Source organism: Pneumocystis murina (assembly GCF_000349005.2).
Source record: "Pneumocystis murina B123 chromosome Unknown supercont1.17, whole genome shotgun sequence".
Classification (NCBI taxonomy): domain Eukaryota; kingdom Fungi; phylum Ascomycota; class Pneumocystomycetes; order Pneumocystales; family Pneumocystaceae; genus Pneumocystis; species Pneumocystis murina.
In genome coordinates, this window is record NW_017802375.1 from 19,806 (window position 1) to 40,650 (window position 20,845).

Here is a 20,845-nt window from a genome sequence, read left to right on the forward strand (position 1 = left end):
TGTTTCAAGAGTATGGCGTATCATTGTATAGTTTAGTTATTCATATAAATAATTGTATGATCGTGATTAATAAATAATATTCGAAATTATTATCTGTATAGGTTTCAAAAGAGCAAATTTTATCTTTAAATGTTTAAGATTTCGTTTTAACATGCAGTTAAAATTGGATTTTTTTCTGGAAATTAAAAAACTAAATTTTAATTATAATTAATATTAGGGTTTACTAAGCTAAAGTTTTATGTAAATGTTAAAGATTTAATTAATCTATTATTTAATTATTAATTTTTATAATTGGTATTTATACAGAGTTGATGTTTAAAAGAACAGTTGTATATACATATGTGAATTTGTACTTAAATATATTATTGAAAAAAGATTTCGCTTAATTTCAAAAAATTTAAATCATAGAAAATTTTATAATAATTAAGTTGGCCAAGATTGATATAATGGTAATTCCGAATAAGTTTTGTGCATAGGCAAAGCCCTAACGATTTGTTATATTGTATTTTTAAAAAAAAATACGTACCAATTTAATATATTTATAGCTAGAAACATAATACATAATATGAAAAAAAAATACCTTATACAAAGAGGAACATATGTTTTAATCTCCCTCTTTTTAGCTTCATATAAAAATTGAAGTTTCAACAAATCTTCTTTTGAAATAGAAACCTTGTTTTTAGAATCTTCTTCGAATTTTTGTATTTTAAGTTCTAGTTCTTCTACATTGATAATTGTACTTTTCAATTCTTCTTGCAAAAGTAATAACATTTTTGTGAGTCGATGGTCTTCATTTTGAGTTTCTGAAATATGAGAATGTTTACTCTCTTCGCCAGAAATATCTAAATTTGATAGCATTTTGATGTATGTTCGAGCTATATAATATAAGAAATTGATTATATATGATTATATTCCTACTTTGCGGTGTGGTTGTCCATGCGCCTGGCCCAAAAAGTTTTATAGTTTTATCAATAGTAGGATCAGTAATATTACATGGCTTCTTATCTTCTGAAAAGAATGTTATGTCTTTATGAATGTTATTTTTATGAAAATTATCTGTTTCTATTGTACTATTTGATTTTTTGTTAAAAATATTTTTGGACTCTACATTTAGCTGAGTATGTGAAATGCTATGTCTAAAATCTTGATCATGTGGTGTTATTTCCTTTAAAATTTTACAGGGAATATCTCTTTTTTCTTCTGCAGTTTTTTTAGAATGTCTTGTAACTTTATATAATGGAGTTGAATGAATTGGTTTTATTTCACTTTCTTCAGAACAAGATGTAGATGCTCTTGAGTCCGACATAAGATCAGGTAGTGGAATATAACTTTCCATGTGTCCAGAGAGAGGATAAATAGGTGAAACGTTTGTTGAAAGCTTCATGAAATATTCAGAAGAATTTGGAGATTTTACGGATATATCTTTTTTAGAAATTTTCAAATCTTCATTGTCATGTATATTAGATGGAATAGTTGTGGTATTGTTATTTTCTGGAGATTGTGATTTGTTATATAGCGAATATGATAATGGAAAAAAATTATTTGTTTTTTCCTGTATTTTCGATGAAGCAGAACCACAAGCCCTTTCAAGTCTTTTAAGATCATTAGATAGTTCACGAATAAAAGGTGGTGATGATGAATATGTTGAAGAATGTAGAGATTTTGGTGTTGTTAAACGAATAATGAGCTAAAACTTAATTAAAAATCAAAAATAAGTTTACTAGATAATATACCTCTTCTTCTGACAATTTCTCATGATTTAATGATTTTTCTTTGAAATTTTTCCTATGGTCTTTCAAAAAATTATTTGTCTGTTTTTCGGTTTGAGGTTTATGAAATCTGGATATGTTTGATTCTTGATTAAGAAAAGTTAAACAATCTTGATTTTCGGAAAGAAATTTCGATTTAAAAGTGCTTATATTTTTGAAAGGAGTCATAAATATTTTCTTAACTATCAAATTTAAGCTTTATCAAATCATGGAAATTTTGTGTTGATGTTCGAGAACTGATTCGTTAAAACTTTAAATTGATCTAAAAATAGATATTTTATGAAACTAAAGAAATATTGATAAAATCTTTTTTTTATGCTTTTATTTTCTTTTTTAAGGAATAGTAATCTTGAATATGTATATAATATAGATGGAAATGATTATAAAATATATATTTAAAAATCTTTATTGTTAGTAAATTTAGTTTCCTAAAAAATGTCTATTCTCTTAATCTAATTCTCTTAACTCCTGTCTAGTTCATTTTTTTGAAAAAAATTCCAATATTTTTATTTCTCCGCTGTCTTTTATATATATTACTAACTTTTTTATAAAAACAAGATCTTTTACAGTGGTGCTATAGCACCCAGAGTTGTATTTTTACTTACAAAGACGACATCTATCTTTTTATAATATATATAAGTGGTAATTTTTTGCTTAAGACTATGAAATGATATTTTGATAATTATTTTTGTCAAGATATCTTTACATGTCTTGATAATAGCCAAAATCTTTTTAAAAATATAAATACAATCTCTTTCAGTTTTTGGTATGACAATAGTAATTTCTTTAGTATCATTTTTACAAGTAATTTAGACTTTAAGTTATTTTATTTGTATATTGGTTACACATTAAGAAAACCTAAGAATACAGATATATAACATTTGAGTCTTTTAAGGTATTTGAATATAGTTTTAGTCAGGAGGAATGATACAAATAGTCACGAACTCATAATTAGATACCTCTTGGAAGATACATTAGATCTTTGCAGCATCAGTATTGAGAAGAAATATGATCGGTAATTTTAGTAATGCAATTAGGTTTTAATAATTTTTTAAATTTGAATAATTTTAATTCTGGAAGGATTTTAATAAGATTTTTTTATTGATAGTTATGATATTTACCCTGATTTATTGATTTAATATATCATTGTATTGATGAGATTTACAAATAGGTTGTGTAGTGCTAGATATGTTTTATTTTTAATGAAAATTATTTTATTGAATTTATTAAATTTTAAATTTAAAATAGCTGGATTTGAAAAAATTAATCATATTAGACCTCATTAAATGTATATATGTGTAGATAAACTGATAGATATAAATTAAATACGTTTTTTTTACAAGCAAATGGTATTTTGATATAAGAATTTTTTGTTTTTGTAAAATCTATTTTTGATATAAAAATGTTTAAATATCGCTTTTAATAAATTAAAATTATTTTCTTTTAGAGAAATAAAAAACTATATCCTTAACTTGATGAAATATGGTGTAATTTTAATTAAATTTTTTAGTTTAAGATTAATTTTTGTAAAAAGTATGTGTTGTAAAATTCATATAGTATATGATATTATGACAAATACAATAGCTAAATATTTTTTATAAATTAATGTATTAATAAATAGTCTTATATATTTGTTTATTTAAAAAGAATTCAGGGTTTTTTATATAATAGATTTGAGTTGTAATATTACATAAAGTATCTTTTTGTGAATATAAAAATGAATATTTCAATAATGATTTTTGAGTTTTTGCTTTTTTAGATTTTCAATTTATAATTAAATATTATGAATATTTTTGTTTTTAACCTTATTAGATAAGTTTTTTAGAATATATGTACTAATTGCATATGTAAATTTAGTAATAAAGATTTATATATTTTTATAGTTATATTTATTATAAATATGAAATATTATAGTTATATTTTTATTTTTCCTATAATTCGATATATATTCAAAGGTATATTGGATGAATTGTATTCTTTGGAAGAGTCTGACTACGAAGAGTTTAACTACTAGAATAATGATTCAGAATCCAATGATATGGGTAGATTGTGGTTTGTTAAGAATGTCTATTTTAAGATTTATTGATTTTTTAAAAGAAATGTCCGGTTTGGATCCTGAAAAACACGAATTACTTGAGATTGCTGTTCTAATTACTGATGGAAATTTAAATATCATAGAAAGTGTATCTATTTTGTTTAATATATTTTTTCATATGTATTTATTTGAATTATTGTTAGAAAGGATTTCAAAGAGTTATTCATCACCCAGAACATATTTTGAATTCTATGGACTCTTGGTGTAGAAAATATCATGAAGAGGTAATTTTCTATTGAATAAAGTTATGGTTATATAACGTAGTGGAATAGAATGGCCTTATTCAAAGTGTTTTGTCATCTTCGCATACTTTGGTATCTACAGAAATAGAGCTTTTGGATTATCTCCAAAAATACATTTCAAAACCTAAAGTTGCTTTGTTGGCAGGAAATAGTGTTTATGTCGATAGAGCTTTTTTATCTCGTTATATTCCAAGCGTTCTAGAATATTTGCATTATAGAATTATTGATGTTTCTACAATAAAGGAACTTGCTAGATGTTGGAATTATGAAGTTTTTCAAAGTGCTCCAAAAAAAAAAGCTAATCATAGGGCCATGGATGATATCTTAGGGAGTATAGAAGAACTTAAGTATTACAAAAAAGCATGGCTTATATGAAACATTTATATAAATTTCTGTTTTATAAGAATTTTGAAATAATAATATTTGTTCTAATACTTTTGAATATTTTGTTTTGAATAAGTTTAAAATAGTGTTTTTTTATAATTATTGTTTTTAAAAAAATGTTAATTGTTTGAAAAAAGCGACTTTTTATTCGTATGATGATGTATGAAGTATAATTTAAAAACTAATATTAACTTAATTATTTTTGAATCTTAATATATTTTAGGGTATTATGTGTTATTATTTTTAATGGATATATTTTTTAAGATAAATTTTTGTTTTGAATATGATTTTTTTAAATTGCTTTTGGTAAATTATATATAATATTAATCTTATTTGAGCAATTGATAATACTTATATAGATTTAAATAAAGCAGTATATAAATCTGATAATACTATTTGAATAAACAATTTAATAAAATTAAAAAAGAATTTTATTAATGCAAAGCTTGAGATTATATTTTTTTTATGAAATTGCTTAGTTTTTATTTAGTAAAAGTCTATTCTAAAAATTTTTCTAAAGATATAGAATTATTTCAAAAATCTGTATCGTATATATTTTTGGAGTATTTTTTATTTCGATACCATAAAACTAATGAAAAATGGCAAGACCTCTTCAGTTGCCTTATGGTTTAACAACATTTAAAGAAGGAAGTCTTCGGGTATTTTTAGTTAAAATTTATTAAATTTATTAGTTAAAATTTTTAAAGGCTATTGATCAAGAAAAAATTGCTGCTTTTGAGCGTGCAACACCAAAAAAAACTGCATATGATAAGGCGAGAGAAGAAGCTAATGCAAAGAAAAAAGTTGTGTAAAACCTTAATATATGTATTGTTTTTATATTTTTTAGAGAGAAGAAGAAGAAACGAGAGTAATATATGAGGATTTTGTAAAGAGCTTTGATGATGGATCAGGAGAGTATAACATAAAATGTTGTAAGAAGTTATGAATATAGTTTTTCTGACTTTTAGAAGCTTTATCTCCAAATTCTACGAGAGGTATTTCATGTAGTAAGCGTCATTTTGCTGAATCATCTTCTAATACGGTATTTCTCTTGAAATTTTTAGAAAATTATTTATGGGTAAAGGAAGCTGGATTAAGTCGAAAGAGGAATTTGGATAACTTTCTTGAAGAGATTAAAAGGTATTGTTTTTTCTAAGAATTTGGAAAGTTATTGATTGAACTAGTATTCAACAAAAGGAAATTCTTAGAATTGCACGTACTACTAATACGGGAATTTTTTCTATGGGTTTATTTATTTATAATTAATAAATGATATAACGTTTAATTTATTTTTAGAAAAGTGTGATGATTGTTTTGATTCTTCTCATCCTCGAAGTCTTCATTTGACTTCATTACCACCCTCAACTACACAACAATCTCTTTCAACATTACTTTTGCCGTATGGAAAAATTACATCTATCAATATTCTTCCTTCAAAGTCTACTGATGATCAATTTAAAAAAGGAGTTTCTGCTTTTGTAACTTTTGAAGATCCTAAAAATGCAGAAAAGGCTAAGAGTAATATTGATGGAACATATATTGGGGAAGGTTGGCGAGTAAAAGCTGTATGGGGAAAGGAGCTAAAATCATTTACTTGTAATTATAATTTTTTTAAAAAATGATGAAATTTTTATATTATAGATGTTGATAGTCATAAGACTAAACTTCCATTTGATGCTAAACAAGGAATAATAGGTTTTAATCGAGCACCTCCTCCAGGAGGAGTAACTAATGGAAGATTTAATCCTTTATCTATGCTAAATAGGATTGAAGTGGTTGTTTCAAAGCCTAAGGATTTGAAATTATTAAGAAGAATTCATAGAGTAATTGAGAAAATTATTGAGCATGGTGTAGAGTTTGAGGTATTTTTTTATTATTTTTATATATTATTTAATGTATTAGGCATTTCTTATGAAAAGAGAGTATGATAATCCTGATTATGAGTTTTTGTTTGATTCAACTGTATGGTTTATTTTTTTTATTGGAAATATTTCCTGATTTTTCTAAGACTTCTGAACATATTTATTATAGATGGAAGTTGTTTTCTTTATTAAATGGCGATTTTCCATATAAATGGTCCAAAGAACCTTTTCAAATGTTTACAAATGAAGCATGGTGGGTGCCTCCTGAAAATACTGATGATGTTTGTTGAACATAATATTATTTTTGTGATTCTTATAGATTAATAGGGTGATGATGAGTTTGCCGATGATATTTCTGAGAAAAGAAAACAGATGACATATTTAGGTTCTGTTTCTAGATCTCATTTTGATTGGTTGTTGCGCGAAATTTCTTATCGTCGCGGAAATATTGCTAGGGCTATGTCATTTGCAATAGAGCATGCTAATGCTGCTGATGAGGTTATTTTATTTTTCTTTTTTTACGATATTTTAAATAATTAAAGATTGTTGAAATATTAATATCATCATTAATACAACCACATGTTCCTATCTCTACTAAAATTGCAAGATTATATTTAGTTAGTGATATTTTGCATAATTCATCTATTGCAATTCCTAATGTTTGGAAATATAGACAATTGTAAGTTAGTAATATTTATTAAATGTCTTTAATATTTTTTAGACTAGAACAAAATTTAGGTGTAGTTTTTAAACATTTTTCTGAAATCTATAAATCATTTGATGGGCGTATTAAAGCAGATAATTTTCGTCGACAGGTAGTAAATATTACTAGTGCTTGGGAGAGCTGGATAGTTTTTGGACAGGGTGTTTTAGAAAATTTTTTGGAAATTTTTCTTGGTAACAAGGAAAAGTCGGAGTTAGATGAGGATTTTCTGTCTAATGATTCAAAATTTAATAAATCTTCTCAAATTGTAAAATCTAATTTCGTAAGATCTGGGTGGAAGAGAATTACGGATAATTTAACTGACGATCGTTTGAATATTGATTATGGCCTTTCTACTCAGGAAAGCGAGAATACTATAAAAATTGATAACTTGGATTCTCAAAAAAAGAATGATACAAATAGGAATTTTGATAATAAATCTATAGAAAATTTAGATGATGAACCTATGGAAAATTTAGATGGTGAACCTATGGAAAATTTAGATGGTGAACCTATGGAAAATTTAGATGGTGGATCTACGAAAAATTTAGATGATAAGTCTATAAATAGTATAAACAAGAAATCTTCTGCAATGAATGACTGTAACATTGCAAAAAATGTTTCGGAAGAAAAGTCTTTATTTTTAGAAAATTCACAAAATCGTTCAATAAAATTCGACTTTTCTAAAGGAAAAAGTCAGGTTACAGCTTTAAAATCGTCAAATTCATTTAATAATTTTCAAGATAAAAATTTAGATAATTTTTTGTTACTCAAAACACAGAGCTCAGATTCATTAAGGCATTTTCCAAAAAGAATGAAAGCATCTGATGGTTTTGGTAACTATAATTTGAAATAGTTTTTTATATTATAACTTTTTGAAGTATTAATATTTTGAAGTTTTCATAGTAGTATTGTTTTTAGTGTTTTATGTATTGCTTATTATGGAACTTTATATGGGATAGGGTGTTAATATATAATTAAAATTATTAATATTATTTTGGTTTATGATTTATATTATAATTTTAAGGACTATAATGTTTTCTGGTTGATATTGGTATTTTGTTTTTGTAGTTAAGATACTGTATATTTTTTCTGTTTATATCTAACGGCAAACATTTAATGAGTTTTCGGGTTTTGGATAATGATTTGGTATAGTCTTTGATTTTATTTTTTTCATATAGAAATATAGTGTTATCATTAATATCCCTATATTATTTGGTTTAATTGTTTAAAATATTGGAAATTAAACTGATACTGAATTTTAGTAAGATTATTTGAAGAAACTTTATTTAAAATATAAATATATTCAAATTTAGAGTATATTTTTTTTACAAAATATTTTGTTTGACTTTTAGAGATAGTCTTTTCTAAAATGTTTATATTTATAAGTGCTAACGAAATAGTCATGATTTTATATGAAGTATTATTTGCTTATAATTATACAGGAAATGCACTAAAGTATCTCTAGTATCTTGAAACTTATGTTTTTATTATTTAAAATTTCCTGTTTATAAAAAGATAGAGCATAAAAATCTTTGTAGTTGAATTTGTAATAAAAAATTATTATATTTTATGAATAATAAATATGAAAACATATCTGAACTATATTTTATTATGTATTTATGTATATTTGTGTTATTTATTTAAAATATAACAATCATGAATTATTGAGTCTTTTTTTCAAGTCTCTGAGATGACCTAGTGATCGAAGCTTTAAAAAGTATTAAGTTCTTTTGAATAGAAGAAAATTAGGCTTGAAATTTAAAGAGAGAATATATTTCTCGAATGAGAATATTGGAATCCCCAAAGAATGTTGGTATTAAAGGTATGTTGTTTATTCTTGTTAGAAAACAACGAATAATTGATTATTCAGCTATGGAAATCTATTTTCCTTCACTGGTATAATTGATATGTTCATTAGTATTTTTGAATAAATGAAATATAATAATGTTATAGTGTGTATTACAAGAAGATTTGGAAAAGTACGACCAGGTTTCTCCAGGGAAATATACAATTGGTACGTTTAATTCAACAATAATACGTAAAATGAATCCTATAAGGTCTTGGTCAAACAATGATGGGCTTTTGTGATGATAGGGAGGATATTTATTCATTATGCTTGACGACAGTTTCGAGATTAATTAAAAATTATAATGTTGACGTTAATAATATTGGAAGACTAGAAGTAGGTACAGAAACTTTAATTGACAAATCTAAATCTGTTAAAACCGTTCTTATGCAATTGTTTTCTCCGAACTATGATATTGAGGGTATAGATACTATAAACGCATGCTATGGTGGCACTAATGCTTTTTTTAATGCCGTCAATTGGATTCAATCTGAAAACTGGGATGGTCGAGACGCTATTGTTGTTGCAGGTGATATTGCTCTTTATTCAAGAGGAAATGCGCGTCCTACAGGTGGTGCAGGATGTGTTGCTATGATTATTGGAAAAGATGCGCCTATTGTTTTAGATTCTGGTAAGTTATATTATTACATATTTGTATGACTAACTTTGATTCTACTGTAGGTCTTAGAGGGACTTGTATGGATCATGTTTATGATTTTTATAAGCCTGATTTTACTTCTGAATATCCTATTGTAGACGGACATTATTCTATTTCATGTTATACTCGGGCTATTGATTATTCTTATAAAGCTTATAATATGAAATATTCTATTAGAAGAAGTCTTGGTGATACGAATTGTAATACGGCATATTCACTTCCTATCGACCGTTTTGATTATTGCATTTTTCATTCTCCTACATGCAAATCTGTTCAAAAAGCATATGCCAGGCTAATGTATAATGATTTTATAGAAAATCAAGACCATCCAGAATTTGAAAGTGTAAAACACCTTGCCGGCATAGAATATCAATCTAGTTTGGTAGATAAAGATCTTGAGAAGCAATTCATCAATCTTAGTAAAAAACGTTTCGAGTCACGTGTTGGTATTGGTCTTGATGTATCAAAAAATGTTGGAAATATGTATACAGCTAGTTTATACGGCTGTTTGGCGAGTCTTTTAAGCAACGTTTTACCTTCTAAGCTTGTATGGTTTATATATATTTATGTATATACTGTGTATAATTTAATTTAGGTTGGGAAACGTATAGGAGCATATTCATATGGTTCTGGACTGGCTGCTACTTTTTTTAGTTTTACAATTCACGATGATGTGTCTTATATTGTAAAGATTCTTGATTTAAAGACGAAGTTAGCAAATAGGAAAGTATTATCTCCTGTAGAGTTTGAAAGAGTATATTTTTTATAATTTTCAAGATTTATAGTTAAAATTTTAGATGATATCTCTTCGAGAACAAGCATATCTTGCAAAAGATTATATTCCACATGGTGATATTTCTAATATAGCTTTGAATGCATATTATCTTGTTAAAATTGATGAAAAATATCGTAGAGAATATGCTGTTTGATTCAATTTATTTGAAAAAGATATTTTAGTATATAGATTTTTGTTTTTTTAATATTGATTTTTATTTAAGATTTTTTAAATTTTTTTTACTTTTAATCTAATGTGATTGTTGATAAAAATTGTGCTTAATAAATTATTTTGAAGACATATTGACCTTTCTGTAACTTCTTTTATCATTTATTTTTTATATAGATTGGTATTTAAAGGAACTGATTTGATACACATGTAAAAAAATAATATTTGAGATTTTAGAAACTATTAAAGCAACAATTGGATGAGTTTTGGTAATATTTATGAAAATTCTCACTATTTTCTGTTTCTAGCATAAGTAAAGTGTTTACGTATTTTTGGTTATTATTCTTAATATATTTGGAATAATTTTTAGTATTTTTTTATGGTTTATGAAATATTTATTAAATTTTAATTTTTATGAAAATTGTTTTATAAATAATGTTATAAATATAATTAATTTAAATATTTTAGAATATAATAAATTTTATTTTTTTCAATATTCTTTTATGAATACATGTCCATAGTGCTGCTTAGCTATTGTTCTCCTATATTTTTATGCCTTCTTTTTTCTATTTCTTTTTTTCTTTCGTTTAGTTTTTTTTGTCTTTTATCGTACGCCCATTCTAAATTTTGTTTCATTAGCTCTGTAAGCCTATGCTCTTCTTGAAGAGCTTTTCTCTCTTCTTCTCTTTTTTGTGCATCTTTTGAAAACTGATAAAATCCTACTCCCTTTGTTCTAATTTCTTTTGTTGAATCATAAAATGTTTCTGCAGCTATTTAATATTAAATACATATATACAGATAGATAAATGTTGTTTATTACATTCTTCAGGTTCATCAAGAATTTTTCGGACTTGTTCTTCATCTGGATTAAACGGTTGAATAAAGTCTCCATAAATAATATTTTTAGGAATTTCTTGTTCTGGTGTAATTTCTCTAGGTAAATCTATTTTACGTACTTTTCTTGTTCTTCCAAATTCATCAATATATTCAACCCATGGATTGTTTTCTTCATCTACTTCACTTTCTGAGGATGAACTTGTTTCAAGTTCCTGATGCTCTGCCCATTTTCTATCAAAATCTACTAGTAAATTCTCTGCTGCTACACCTTTTATGTTCATATCATGAGCACCTCTTTTCATCATTTGATATTGAATAGCTTTTCTCTTTAAAGCTATTCTTGATGCTTTAATTTCATGTTCCAAAATATTCTCTTGTTCATATCTATCTTTTGCTGCGCGATATTCTACACCTACATTTGATTTTGTTAATAATGTTTTCTAGCTAATATAAGTCTTTGTTTTTTTTTCTTGTATTTTCTATGCCTTTTTTTCATAAATGTTACTGGATTTATCTAATTTCTTTGATTTTTCTCGTTCAAATTTATCTCGAACACGAGAAAGTTCTGCAAGAAGACCTATAGATGATGCTGAGGATACTGCTATTGTTTCATTGTTTTTTCCAGAAAGGGTCATAGAATTTTTAAAAAAAAATTAGTTTTTAAAAGCCTAAATTAAATTCAATTTTCTGTAAAAAAATATAATTTGTTGAATTATCTTACAATAAGTTTGATAAAATATGACATTTAAAAAAATTAAGTACTGTTTATAATATGATAAATTTTTAAATATTAGTGAAATAAATTAATGCTTAAAATTAATTTTTTATGAAAAGTTTTTTAAAATCTTGAAATATGTATATAAATTTCGATCTTTTGCTCTTTAAAAATATTGATAAATGATAGAAAAAAATAATATTTTTTAAAGTATAAGAAATAATATATATATAATAATTTTATAGTGTAAAAAAAATAAAGATATATTATAATTTGAATAATAGATGAATTTAAGTTTTTTTTTATAGATATTTTCTGAAAGATATTAGAAGTTATTTAACAAAAAGCACTTATTTTTTTATATCTTATTTAAATGTTTTATAAAAATTAATATAGGAGACATATTTATGAATTTGTAGACATTTTATTTTTATAAATTGTAAATTGAAAAAAATAAAATTATAAAAAAATAAGATAATATTAGTTCATTTGTATAAGAAATTGAATAAATTTAAGTTTTTGTTTTTTATATAAATGTAAAATTAAAAAATACAGATAATTTGATGTAAAATATATCAAAAAAGAATGATTGATATTTTGTTTTTTGAATATTTAAAAAGATAATAAATGTATTTCAATAAATAGAAAATTCAAGATATAATTTTATGAGAATTAATAATACTTAAAAGTTTTGAATTTAGTGCAATTTTTAAGTATATTGAATTCAACAAAGTGCATCTAGTTTAATTAAGAGAATTCAATTTAATGCAAATAACCTATTTGGTATTATGTTTTATAAACAATATAAGAATATTTAGTAGAAAAAAATTAATTTTTATTCTGTATTTTAAAGAAAGAAGTAATTTTATTAATTTGTTTTGTATCCATTTTTTTCTGTATTCTAGTATTATCATTTTCAAAGCTTCTCTTATTTTTATTTTTTTCTTTAGGAACTGTATCTTTTTTCAAATAGAAATCAGTTGTAAAGTGATTGATGTTTTGTATAAAGAGAGTGCTAGCTCGATGAGTTTGTAATTTTTGTAAATATAAAGATAAAGGAGTAAAACTATATATTTCAGCAAGTAAGTTAGAATATAAATGAATAGAATGTACTCTTCTGATTGAAGAAGAAGATTTGCATATTTAATGGGTAAATAGTTATTAATTAATTGCATTGCTGTCTTTATACGTGCTAATTGGATAATTTTTCTCAATTCATTGGGTTTTTTTTCGCTATTTAGTTCTTTTCCTTGAATATTATCCATAAAGTTTTTAGTTATAGCTTCAAATTCAATACTTTTGGGTAAATGAGAAGCAACCTTCTTAACTTTAGTTCTCATAATTTTCAGTAAAAGAGATTCGTCAAAACGAAAAAATGATGGAGATGAATCTAGCTCATGACAAATAGAACGAATAGCATGTTTCATTTGAGGGCCTAAAGATGAAATAAGGATAGGAAAGTGGTATTCTGAAAAAAGATCTAAAATATCATCCATAAGAAGATATTTTCCTAAATACTCCGATTTCTAGAGAGGGAATTAGTTATAAGGGAAGAGGTGTCTTTTTTTAATTAATTTCCTTATATGTCTCTTCAAGAACGGGAATTGCAAGAAATACAAGATCGAACGGTGTTGCAAGATAAATAGTACCATCTATTATTAAATAAACTTAAATGAGCTATTTAATATATAAAAAATTACCTTTTACAATATTGTTATTAATAAACCAGCTTCCTTTTTTATAAGAATCATTGACTTTGATTAATTGTAAAAGCTGTGGTTTTTGAATAAGATAGCGAACAGGTATTTGTGTCTTAGGATGCGGAAGTGCAATTATCTGTTCTTCTGTTGTTTTTCCATTTAAAAAATTTCTAGGCTTAATAATTATTTTTGTCATATGTCAAAAAGCTTTAATTTATGGGGGTGTCGTTAAGAATTTATTTGAAACGTTATCGTGTTTATTAAAAATAATTTAAGGTATTGATATTAATTAAAAATAATTTTTGTTATTTAGTTTTGTATGTCTGTCTGATTTTGTATGTGGTTTTAGATTTCGTATTTTGAAATCTGATGACTGATTTTTCTTGTTCATTATTGAAACATAAAACGAAACAAAGCGACGATAGAAAAAGATTTCAATGTCAATCAAGAAATGCACAAAACTTTCTCTCTTCCGAAGAAACCAAGAATAAGCGAAAACGACTGAGCAATGTTTATGTCCAAGTTCCAAGAAGCCCAAGTCCAGGTATAAATGTTTTGACTTGTCAATGTTTGATTAATACGAATAGTAAAATCACTACCCTTGTCTACTAAGAATCTTCAATCTTTCCATGAAAGTATTTTTCTTTGGTTACTTTTTTTTGTTTTTAAATGTTTAGGAAAAATGGATGATAATATATCCTTAAAAAAAACTGTGCATTTGTCTGTTAAACCTTCTAAAACATTTTCGGAAAAGCTTTCTGATCTTAGATCAAAGAAGAAAATAAAGGAAAATATAACGGACATGCAGAAAAGGAGACTTTCTAAAGGCTTTGTAGCATTAAATGAAAAAAATAAATTGGTAGATTCAGAAATTTTTTCGGATTTTCAAAGTAAAGAAAATGTGTTATCATTCTCTTCAGAAGATCCCTATGATTCATATTCAATGCTTTATCTTTCAAAAAGGAATATTTCTCATGATGAATTAAGCTTCTATTTTAAAGGAAAGAAAATCTTTTTATTACCTGAATTATTAAAAACAGTAACGGCACCAACTTACGAGTTTCCTGATCATGACAATGATTGTGTTGTAATTGGTATTATTGCGTATAAGTCGATACCAAAACATATTCAAAATGAAAAAAAAGATGCGAATATAAAGTCAAGATATTGTGTATTGACGTTGACTAATTTAAAGTGGGAAATAAGTCTTTTTTTATTTGATGGCGCATTTGAACGTTATTGGAAGATTCAGGTTGGATATATTATAGCAATTTTGAATCCGGGAATTATGAAACCTAAAAAGGCGTGTTTTCAAAATGAATTATTGCATTAAATAATTTATTGTTAGATAGATTCTGGAAATTTTAGTTTAGTTTTATCTCATGAGTATGATTCATTATTAGAACTTGGTTTATCGCGGGATCTGGGGTTTTGTAATGCCTTAAGACGAGATGGAAAACAATGTACATCATGGGTAGATATACGTCATTCTGAAGTCTGTGGATTTCATGTTGATCAAGGAATGCATAAGATTAGAAATGCGCGAATGGAAGTTGCTACTGGTACACGGCTTTATTCTCCTAAAAAAAGTAAATATATATCGAGTAAAGTAGGCTATAGCAAAGGTCCTAAATCTGCAGAAGGACTTTTGGCTGAACATACGGGCTGGGTTCATGATCCGTGGAATGGAAATGTATTTATGATATCTAATTTTCTTTATGGTTATGAACGTGATGCTTTAGACGCTAAAAGGGCTGAAAGAATGCGATTTCAACATCAGAAACAAACACAAGAATCTAATATGGTTTCCAGACTTTTTGCTTATGAACAAGTTCCTCGAAATGTTCCTGATTCTTTAGAAATTCATGCAAAAGTAACATGTCCTATTTCTTCTGTTTCTTTAGAAAATTCATCCAAATTGTATCCGGAACCTTTTTCCATACAATCTGTTAAGCGAATTGGTTTTAATCCCTACAGTCATTCGGTTTTTCCGTCTAGTTCATCTATTTTACCTATCGCACGTTCATTGTCATCTGATATTTGTTGTAATTCCGATTCTGATCTTGAGATCATTTAATATAATTTGTATAAATTTATGTAAATTTTTCATTTATGTTGATTTTTATTATCGGATGATTTGATTTGACTATTTGTATTAATTAGATTTGTGAAAATTATAATTGAAATATAAAGATATTGGTTGATATTCGATGCTATATAAGCGTTTTATAACGTTTGATTATAAGTTTGTTGTATGTTAGTTTATCTTTAGATAAGTTTTATAGGTTTATCCATTTTGGGACTATTTGTCATCGTATTTAGGTTTTTCTATGCTTCAATTTGAAGCTCGAAAGTACAGTTAATATTGTTTTTTTGGATATGCAGTTTTTAATATTATATACAGGCTAAAAGGAAAATATGATTAATTAGTTGACCAAAAACTATTTAAATATCTTAGATTAGTAATTTTTCTTAATAAATTATCAATAATAAATTGATGATATATTCATGTTATCATAGTGTTATTAAAATGGATAGTAAATCAACTAATTAGAATTTAGTCTCTTCGTTAATTAAAATTGATTAATCTTATCGTTAGTGTTAGGGTTTCCCTAATATGTGTCCTGTATGATGTGTTCCTGATGTTTGCTTTCTAATAGCTGTGGGAAATTGCTACTCCCACTCAGGAACGTAACTTTATTATTTTAACGTTGGTAAGATTTTTGGTCGATTATGATAAATAGCTTCAGGTATCTAAATAAAGGTTTTATTAAAAGAAAGATCCTGAAGCAGAGAAGTTGCGATTGACCGCATATAATTATAGACAGTTAAAATTTGTATACTAATTTGATTAGAGAATTTTGAGGCGTTTTGGTTAAGGTAAATGCGTGTATAAGCGTAAAAAATGTGCAGAAAATGGGTTTTTATGCATATTAGACGCGCATACATATATAGGAAATCTAAAGAATATGTATTTAATATTGAATAGATGCCAAAAGACGCGAAATCAAGAGGAATTAAAAAAGTTTCAGGAAAGCGGGTGAAAAAAGGTTTTTCTAAGTGTTGAGAAAGCTGTGATTTATATGTTTTAGATCCAGATGCTCCTAAAAGAGGGTTGTCGGCCTATATGTTTTTCGCACAAGAAAACAGGGAATTGGTAAAAACAGAGAACCCGGATGCAACATTTGGTAAGAATTTGTTTATATTTTTTAGGAGGATTAGTAAACGGGAATATAGGTCAGATTGGTAAAATTCTTGGTGAAAGATGGAAGAATTTGTCTTCTAAAGACAAACAGGTAATATTGTTAGATTTATGTAGTTTTTTTAATGTGTATATATAGCCATATGAAAATAGAGCTAGAAAAGATAAGGAACGATTTGAAAATGAGAAATCTCAATGGCGTGATACTCATGTGGCATGTACGGCACATGATGATGAATAATTGTGCTTTATATAGCAATATGATTGTTTTTTATTTGATGAATGGCATGTTCGTAAGATATAAATATATATATACATTTCATTACTATGTTGGATAATTTTTCGGTTTCGATTACTGCTTGTTTTGTTTTTATCTTTTATTGCTTAATTGTTTACTTTTATTGAATTTTTTTTATATGGGGTATTTCTAGGTTATATGATTATTTTAAGAGTTAATGGTATATAATATGCCCTAGAGTATAAAAAAAGTATTCTATATCCTTTAGCCTGTTTGATTTGTCGTTTGTCTATTTTTGAATACAATGATTGTTTTAATTGCTTTGCAAAATTATAGATTGAAATATTAATGTTTTGAACAATGTTGTGTTATTTTTGATTGGAAATATTCTATGTTTAGTGCTTAGGATATAATATTAAGTATCCTTTTAACAAAATATTAAATTAGTATATTGATTGAGATTTTATGTATCGTTTGAAAATGTTCCGAGTATGTAATTTCTTGCGTTTATTAAAAATGTGTATTAATTTTTAATAAACAAATAGCTGTTTGTTCATTTTTGGAATTAATAGAGGATACGAATATTATTTTTTGATATAGTTTAATTTTAAAGTGTTGTTTGATGTTGTTTTGAAAAAAAAGAAAATGTTATATTTTTGAAATATTTTGGATTATTTTATTATAAAATCCCTATAAATATTTATGATATTTATATTATATAAATATTATTTTAAATCAATTTTGTAGATCGTTCAGGATATATGTGTTATTGTAGTATTATTATTAAAATTGTATAAAGTCTCGAAAAATATATTTAGTTATTAAAAAAGTATTAAAAAGTTGATATTTTAGAATTAACAAAAGTTTTAAACTTTTTTAAAAAAAATAAGGTACAGACATGTGGAGTTAAATATATTTAAATTATAATTATTCATTTTTTTATGTTTTTTTTTAAAAAAAATTATGAATTACTCTTGTTTATGAATATTCTCAAGGATCAAATGTTTCGAATTAATAAAGTTTGTTATTTAACTTGCTTTTTCAAATAATAAATATTTATCTTTTAATGTATTTAAAGAATTGTCAATAAATAAATATTGTAAATTTAATGAACTTACAAATTTTTTATTATGGAATTTTAGAAATATTTTAGTAAAATTATATGCTTTGTTCAATACATTTTTAAGTTGTTTTCAATTTTGATGATTATTAAAGACACACTTTTATATGTTATGTAATTTTAAGATATTATAAAAAATTTTATGTCCTTATAAATTTTTGTGTACTTTTTATAATGCAAAATAGATTTATGTTTAGTAATTTTTTATTTTTCTTATTAAAGAAATATATTGAAATTTTTTTGAAGTTGTCTTAAAGTTAAGATTTTATTTTTTAATAATATTTTTTGAAAAATGATTTTTGTTTTCAAAATTATAGTAATATGTAGTTTTGCTTCAGCAATTTTTAAAGTTATAAATTTTATGTTTTAATCTACTAAGAAATTATTTTAATATTTTGATTCAAAAAAAGGATTACTATTAAGGATAATTAAGAAAATAGTTTATAATACCGATATAACTAACGGTTAATTTTGTGATAACAGTCTTTTGGCTACTAAACGGTATAAAATGATGTTTCGTAAATACAAATATCGTTGGAGCAGTAATCTATATAATGATTAATTAGAAAGATTTTAAATATATTTTTTAAAAGAATTCGATAAAAATGTTTAAAAATACATTTGCATATAACTTTAAGTAATTTTATTGAAAATATGTTTAAATATGAATATCTATGTATTTATTATGGTTAAATAAGAGCTCTAGAATTTTTTTATAAGATTGAGTATATATTAAAATTATTTATGTTAAATTTTGTATCTTTATATTTATTTTATTGATATTTTTAAAGACCTAAGTTGTTTTTATGATTTAAGATTTATAAGTATTTGTATAATTTTTTTGAAATTATCTATTAATATTAATTATATAATGTTATAAAAAAGTATTATGAAAATGCTATATTTTCAAAATTGAAAAATATTTTATAGATAATTTGTTATAATATATATAATTTATATTAAATAGTTTCATATTTAAATTATCTACTTGAGAAAAATCTATGTAATTTTATTGTATTTTCATGAAACTGAAAGAAGTTTTCATATATATTTTGTTTTTCTTGCATTTAATATATAAATATATTTAAAGTTATTTACTAAAATATTATTTTATAAGATTTATATTATTTTAGATTAAATTGATTTTTTATCGTATTGATTGATATTTTATGGTTTTTAAAAAGGTTTTGGCTTGTGTTTTACTAATATAAATTAGTTTAATTTTTGATATAAAATTAGATTATACAATACTAAAGGTCAAGTATTAGTGATAATTATTTATATATGATTTATATTTATTTTAATTTTTATGGTAATGGTTTCAGAAATAGATGTTTTTGAGCATCTTTCTTTAAGAAATATAGAAGACCATCCATTAAAACTTTTTTCTGCTGCAAAATGCGAGAAAAGACCTCTATATATAAGCGGACCTATGGTTAGGTATTCAAAATTACCTTTTCGTTCTCTTGTTCGTATTTATGGTGTTGATTTGGCATATACTCCAATGATGGTTGCAAAAGAATTTCTCTTTCATTCTAATGCACGTTATTGTGATTTTTCTACAAATTTGGATGACAGGCCTGTTGTATCTCAGTTTGCCTCTAATGATCCTATTATTCTTGGACGAGCTGTAGAGATAATTTCAAATTATGTTGATGGGATTTCTTTGAATTGTGGCTGCCCTCAATCATGGGTTTGTCAAGAAGGTTTGGGTGCTCATTTGATGCATGATCTACAGAATGTTTGTGAAATGGTAAAAGCTGTAAAGGAGCGTTGTGGTAGACAAATGTGTGTTGAAGTTAAAATAAGAATTCATGGAGATTTACGGTTTATATTTATTTTGTTTTTTTTATTTCTTGTAATATTAGGCTAGAAAAACGGTTGATTGGGCACAAAAAGTTCAAGCTGCTGGTATTGATTATATAGTAGTTCATGGACGGCGACGAAATCAAAGATCATCAGAACCTGTAAATCTAAATGCAATAAAATTAATAAAAGAATCTCTCAACATTCCCGTTGTAGCAAATGGCGATGTTTTTACCTTTTCTGATGTAAATAATATAGCAAAATATACTAACGCAGATGGTATATATTTTAAATTGTTTTGTTTCTTTTATAATAATTTAAATAGGAATAATGTCTTCAAGAGGAATATTGGCTAATCCTGCTTTGTTCTCTGGTTTTGATACTTGTCCATGGTCTGCAATTGAAAGGTTTATAGAATATTCATTATCATATGGCTTGAATTTTCATTTATTTAAATATCATATATTAAAAATGATGGGGAAAATATTAAATAAAAAAGGTTTTTTTGTTTTTTAATTGTGTTGAGAATTAAGTGTTTTTAGAGAGTTGTGAATTATCGAATCAGATGAGTATTGCTGAAATACTCGATTGGATTGATGAGAGATTTATCCTCAGAAGGCCCGGAGATTCTGAATTTGGAAATATTCATACATATCAAAGAAAATTAGTAATATAAGTTTATAATTTGTTATATATATATTTATTATTTATTATTTTTATCT

General features: G+C 24.9%; 11 protein-coding genes across 11 annotated transcripts; 6 read left to right on the top strand and 5 right to left on the bottom strand.

The window, feature by feature from the left end:
• Positions 1-302: 302 nt before the first annotated feature.
• PNEG_03339 (hypothetical protein) lies at positions 303-1,986 on the bottom strand. Its single transcript, XM_007877227.1, has 4 exons — positions 1,734-1,986; positions 919-1,687; positions 527-875; positions 303-484 (listed from the first exon to the last, which is right to left on the bottom strand). The coding sequence occupies exons 1-4, from the start codon at positions 1,935-1,937 to the stop codon at positions 424-426; spliced, it is 1,383 nt and encodes a 460-aa protein (XP_007875418.1). The 5' UTR covers positions 1,938-1,986; the 3' UTR covers positions 303-423.
• Positions 1,987-2,241: 255 nt separating this feature from the next.
• PNEG_04341 (hypothetical protein) lies at positions 2,242-2,565 on the bottom strand (the record flags this gene model as incomplete). Its single annotated transcript, XM_019757852.1, has 3 exons — positions 2,242-2,290; positions 2,337-2,497; positions 2,518-2,565. The coding sequence occupies 3 exons, from the start codon at positions 2,563-2,565 to the stop codon at positions 2,242-2,244; spliced, it is 258 nt and encodes an 85-aa protein (XP_019613322.1).
• Positions 2,566-3,733: 1,168 nt separating this feature from the next.
• PNEG_03340 (hypothetical protein) lies at positions 3,734-4,481 on the top strand (the record flags this gene model as incomplete). Its single annotated transcript, XM_007877228.1, has 4 exons — positions 3,734-3,821; positions 3,867-3,952; positions 4,008-4,088; positions 4,137-4,481. The coding sequence occupies 4 exons, from the start codon at positions 3,734-3,736 to the stop codon at positions 4,479-4,481; spliced, it is 600 nt and encodes a 199-aa protein (XP_007875419.1).
• Positions 4,482-5,089: 608 nt separating this feature from the next.
• PNEG_03341 (hypothetical protein) lies at positions 5,090-7,911 on the top strand (the record flags this gene model as incomplete). Its single annotated transcript, XM_007877229.1, has 13 exons — positions 5,090-5,149; positions 5,198-5,293; positions 5,338-5,419; positions 5,462-5,532; positions 5,575-5,630; positions 5,675-5,736; positions 5,787-6,086; positions 6,132-6,352; positions 6,393-6,452; positions 6,499-6,633; positions 6,680-6,850; positions 6,895-7,031; positions 7,074-7,911. 13 exons carry the CDS (start codon positions 5,090-5,092, stop codon positions 7,909-7,911), a joined length of 2,289 nt encoding a protein of 762 aa, XP_007875420.1.
• An 887-nt stretch (positions 7,912-8,798) lies between these two features.
• PNEG_03342 (hydroxymethylglutaryl-CoA synthase) lies at positions 8,799-10,491 on the top strand (the record flags this gene model as incomplete). Its single annotated transcript, XM_007877230.1, has 7 exons — positions 8,799-8,880; positions 8,929-8,954; positions 9,012-9,072; positions 9,116-9,535; positions 9,586-10,109; positions 10,158-10,316; positions 10,360-10,491. The coding sequence occupies exons 1-7, from the start codon at positions 8,841-8,843 to the stop codon at positions 10,489-10,491; spliced, it is 1,362 nt and encodes a 453-aa protein (XP_007875421.1). The 5' UTR covers positions 8,799-8,840.
• A 545-nt stretch (positions 10,492-11,036) lies between these two features.
• Positions 11,037-12,176, bottom strand: PNEG_03343 (hypothetical protein; the record flags this gene model as incomplete). The annotated part of the gene is made up of 4 exons (XM_007877231.1): positions 12,064-12,176; positions 11,828-12,010; positions 11,326-11,782; positions 11,037-11,275 (listed from the first exon to the last, which is right to left on the bottom strand). Exons 2-4 carry the CDS (start codon positions 11,975-11,977, stop codon positions 11,037-11,039), a joined length of 846 nt encoding a protein of 281 aa, XP_007875422.1. The 5' UTR covers positions 11,978-12,010; positions 12,064-12,176.
• A 709-nt stretch (positions 12,177-12,885) lies between these two features.
• On the bottom strand, positions 12,886-13,553 carry PNEG_03344 (hypothetical protein; the record flags this gene model as incomplete). Its single annotated transcript, XM_007877232.1, has 2 exons — positions 12,886-13,123; positions 13,171-13,553. The coding sequence occupies 2 exons, from the start codon at positions 13,551-13,553 to the stop codon at positions 12,886-12,888; spliced, it is 621 nt and encodes a 206-aa protein (XP_007875423.1).
• A 70-nt stretch (positions 13,554-13,623) lies between these two features.
• On the bottom strand, positions 13,624-13,974 carry PNEG_03345 (hypothetical protein; the record flags this gene model as incomplete). The annotated part of the gene is made up of 2 exons (XM_007877233.1): positions 13,758-13,974; positions 13,624-13,709 (listed from the first exon to the last, which is right to left on the bottom strand). The coding sequence occupies exons 1-2, from the start codon at positions 13,951-13,953 to the stop codon at positions 13,624-13,626; spliced, it is 282 nt and encodes a 93-aa protein (XP_007875424.1). The 5' UTR covers positions 13,954-13,974.
• Positions 13,975-14,111: 137 nt separating this feature from the next.
• Positions 14,112-15,834, top strand: PNEG_03346 (hypothetical protein; the record flags this gene model as incomplete). Its single annotated transcript, XM_007877235.1, has 4 exons — positions 14,112-14,301; positions 14,345-14,392; positions 14,435-15,060; positions 15,106-15,834. The coding sequence occupies exons 1-4, from the start codon at positions 14,127-14,129 to the stop codon at positions 15,832-15,834; spliced, it is 1,578 nt and encodes a 525-aa protein (XP_007875426.1). The 5' UTR covers positions 14,112-14,126.
• Positions 15,835-16,746: 912 nt separating this feature from the next.
• On the top strand, positions 16,747-17,281 carry PNEG_03347 (hypothetical protein; the record flags this gene model as incomplete). The annotated part of the gene is made up of 3 exons (XM_007877236.1): positions 16,747-16,807; positions 16,850-16,945; positions 16,995-17,281. 3 exons carry the CDS (start codon positions 16,747-16,749, stop codon positions 17,096-17,098), a joined length of 261 nt encoding a protein of 86 aa, XP_007875427.1. The 3' UTR covers positions 17,099-17,281.
• Positions 17,282-19,626: 2,345 nt separating this feature from the next.
• Positions 19,627-20,799, top strand: PNEG_03348 (hypothetical protein; the record flags this gene model as incomplete). The annotated part of the gene is made up of 4 exons (XM_007877237.1): positions 19,627-20,144; positions 20,191-20,402; positions 20,449-20,622; positions 20,666-20,799. The coding sequence occupies 4 exons, from the start codon at positions 19,627-19,629 to the stop codon at positions 20,797-20,799; spliced, it is 1,038 nt and encodes a 345-aa protein (XP_007875428.1).
• Between the last annotated feature and the right edge of the window lie 46 nt (positions 20,800-20,845).

Excerpts from the sequence above, each read along its gene's own strand:
- PNEG_03339 (XM_007877227.1), bottom strand. The coding sequence starts at position 1,937 with ATGACTCCTTTCAAAAATATAAGCACTTTTAAATCGAAATTTCTTTCC. Across the intron at positions 876-918 it reads ATGGACAACCACACCGCAAA|CTCGAACATACATCAAAATG; the intron begins GTAGGAATATAA and ends TATATTATATAG. Across the intron at positions 485-526 it reads GCTATAAATATATTAAATTG|GGCTTTGCCTATGCACAAAA; the intron begins GTACGTATTTTT and ends ACAAATCGTTAG.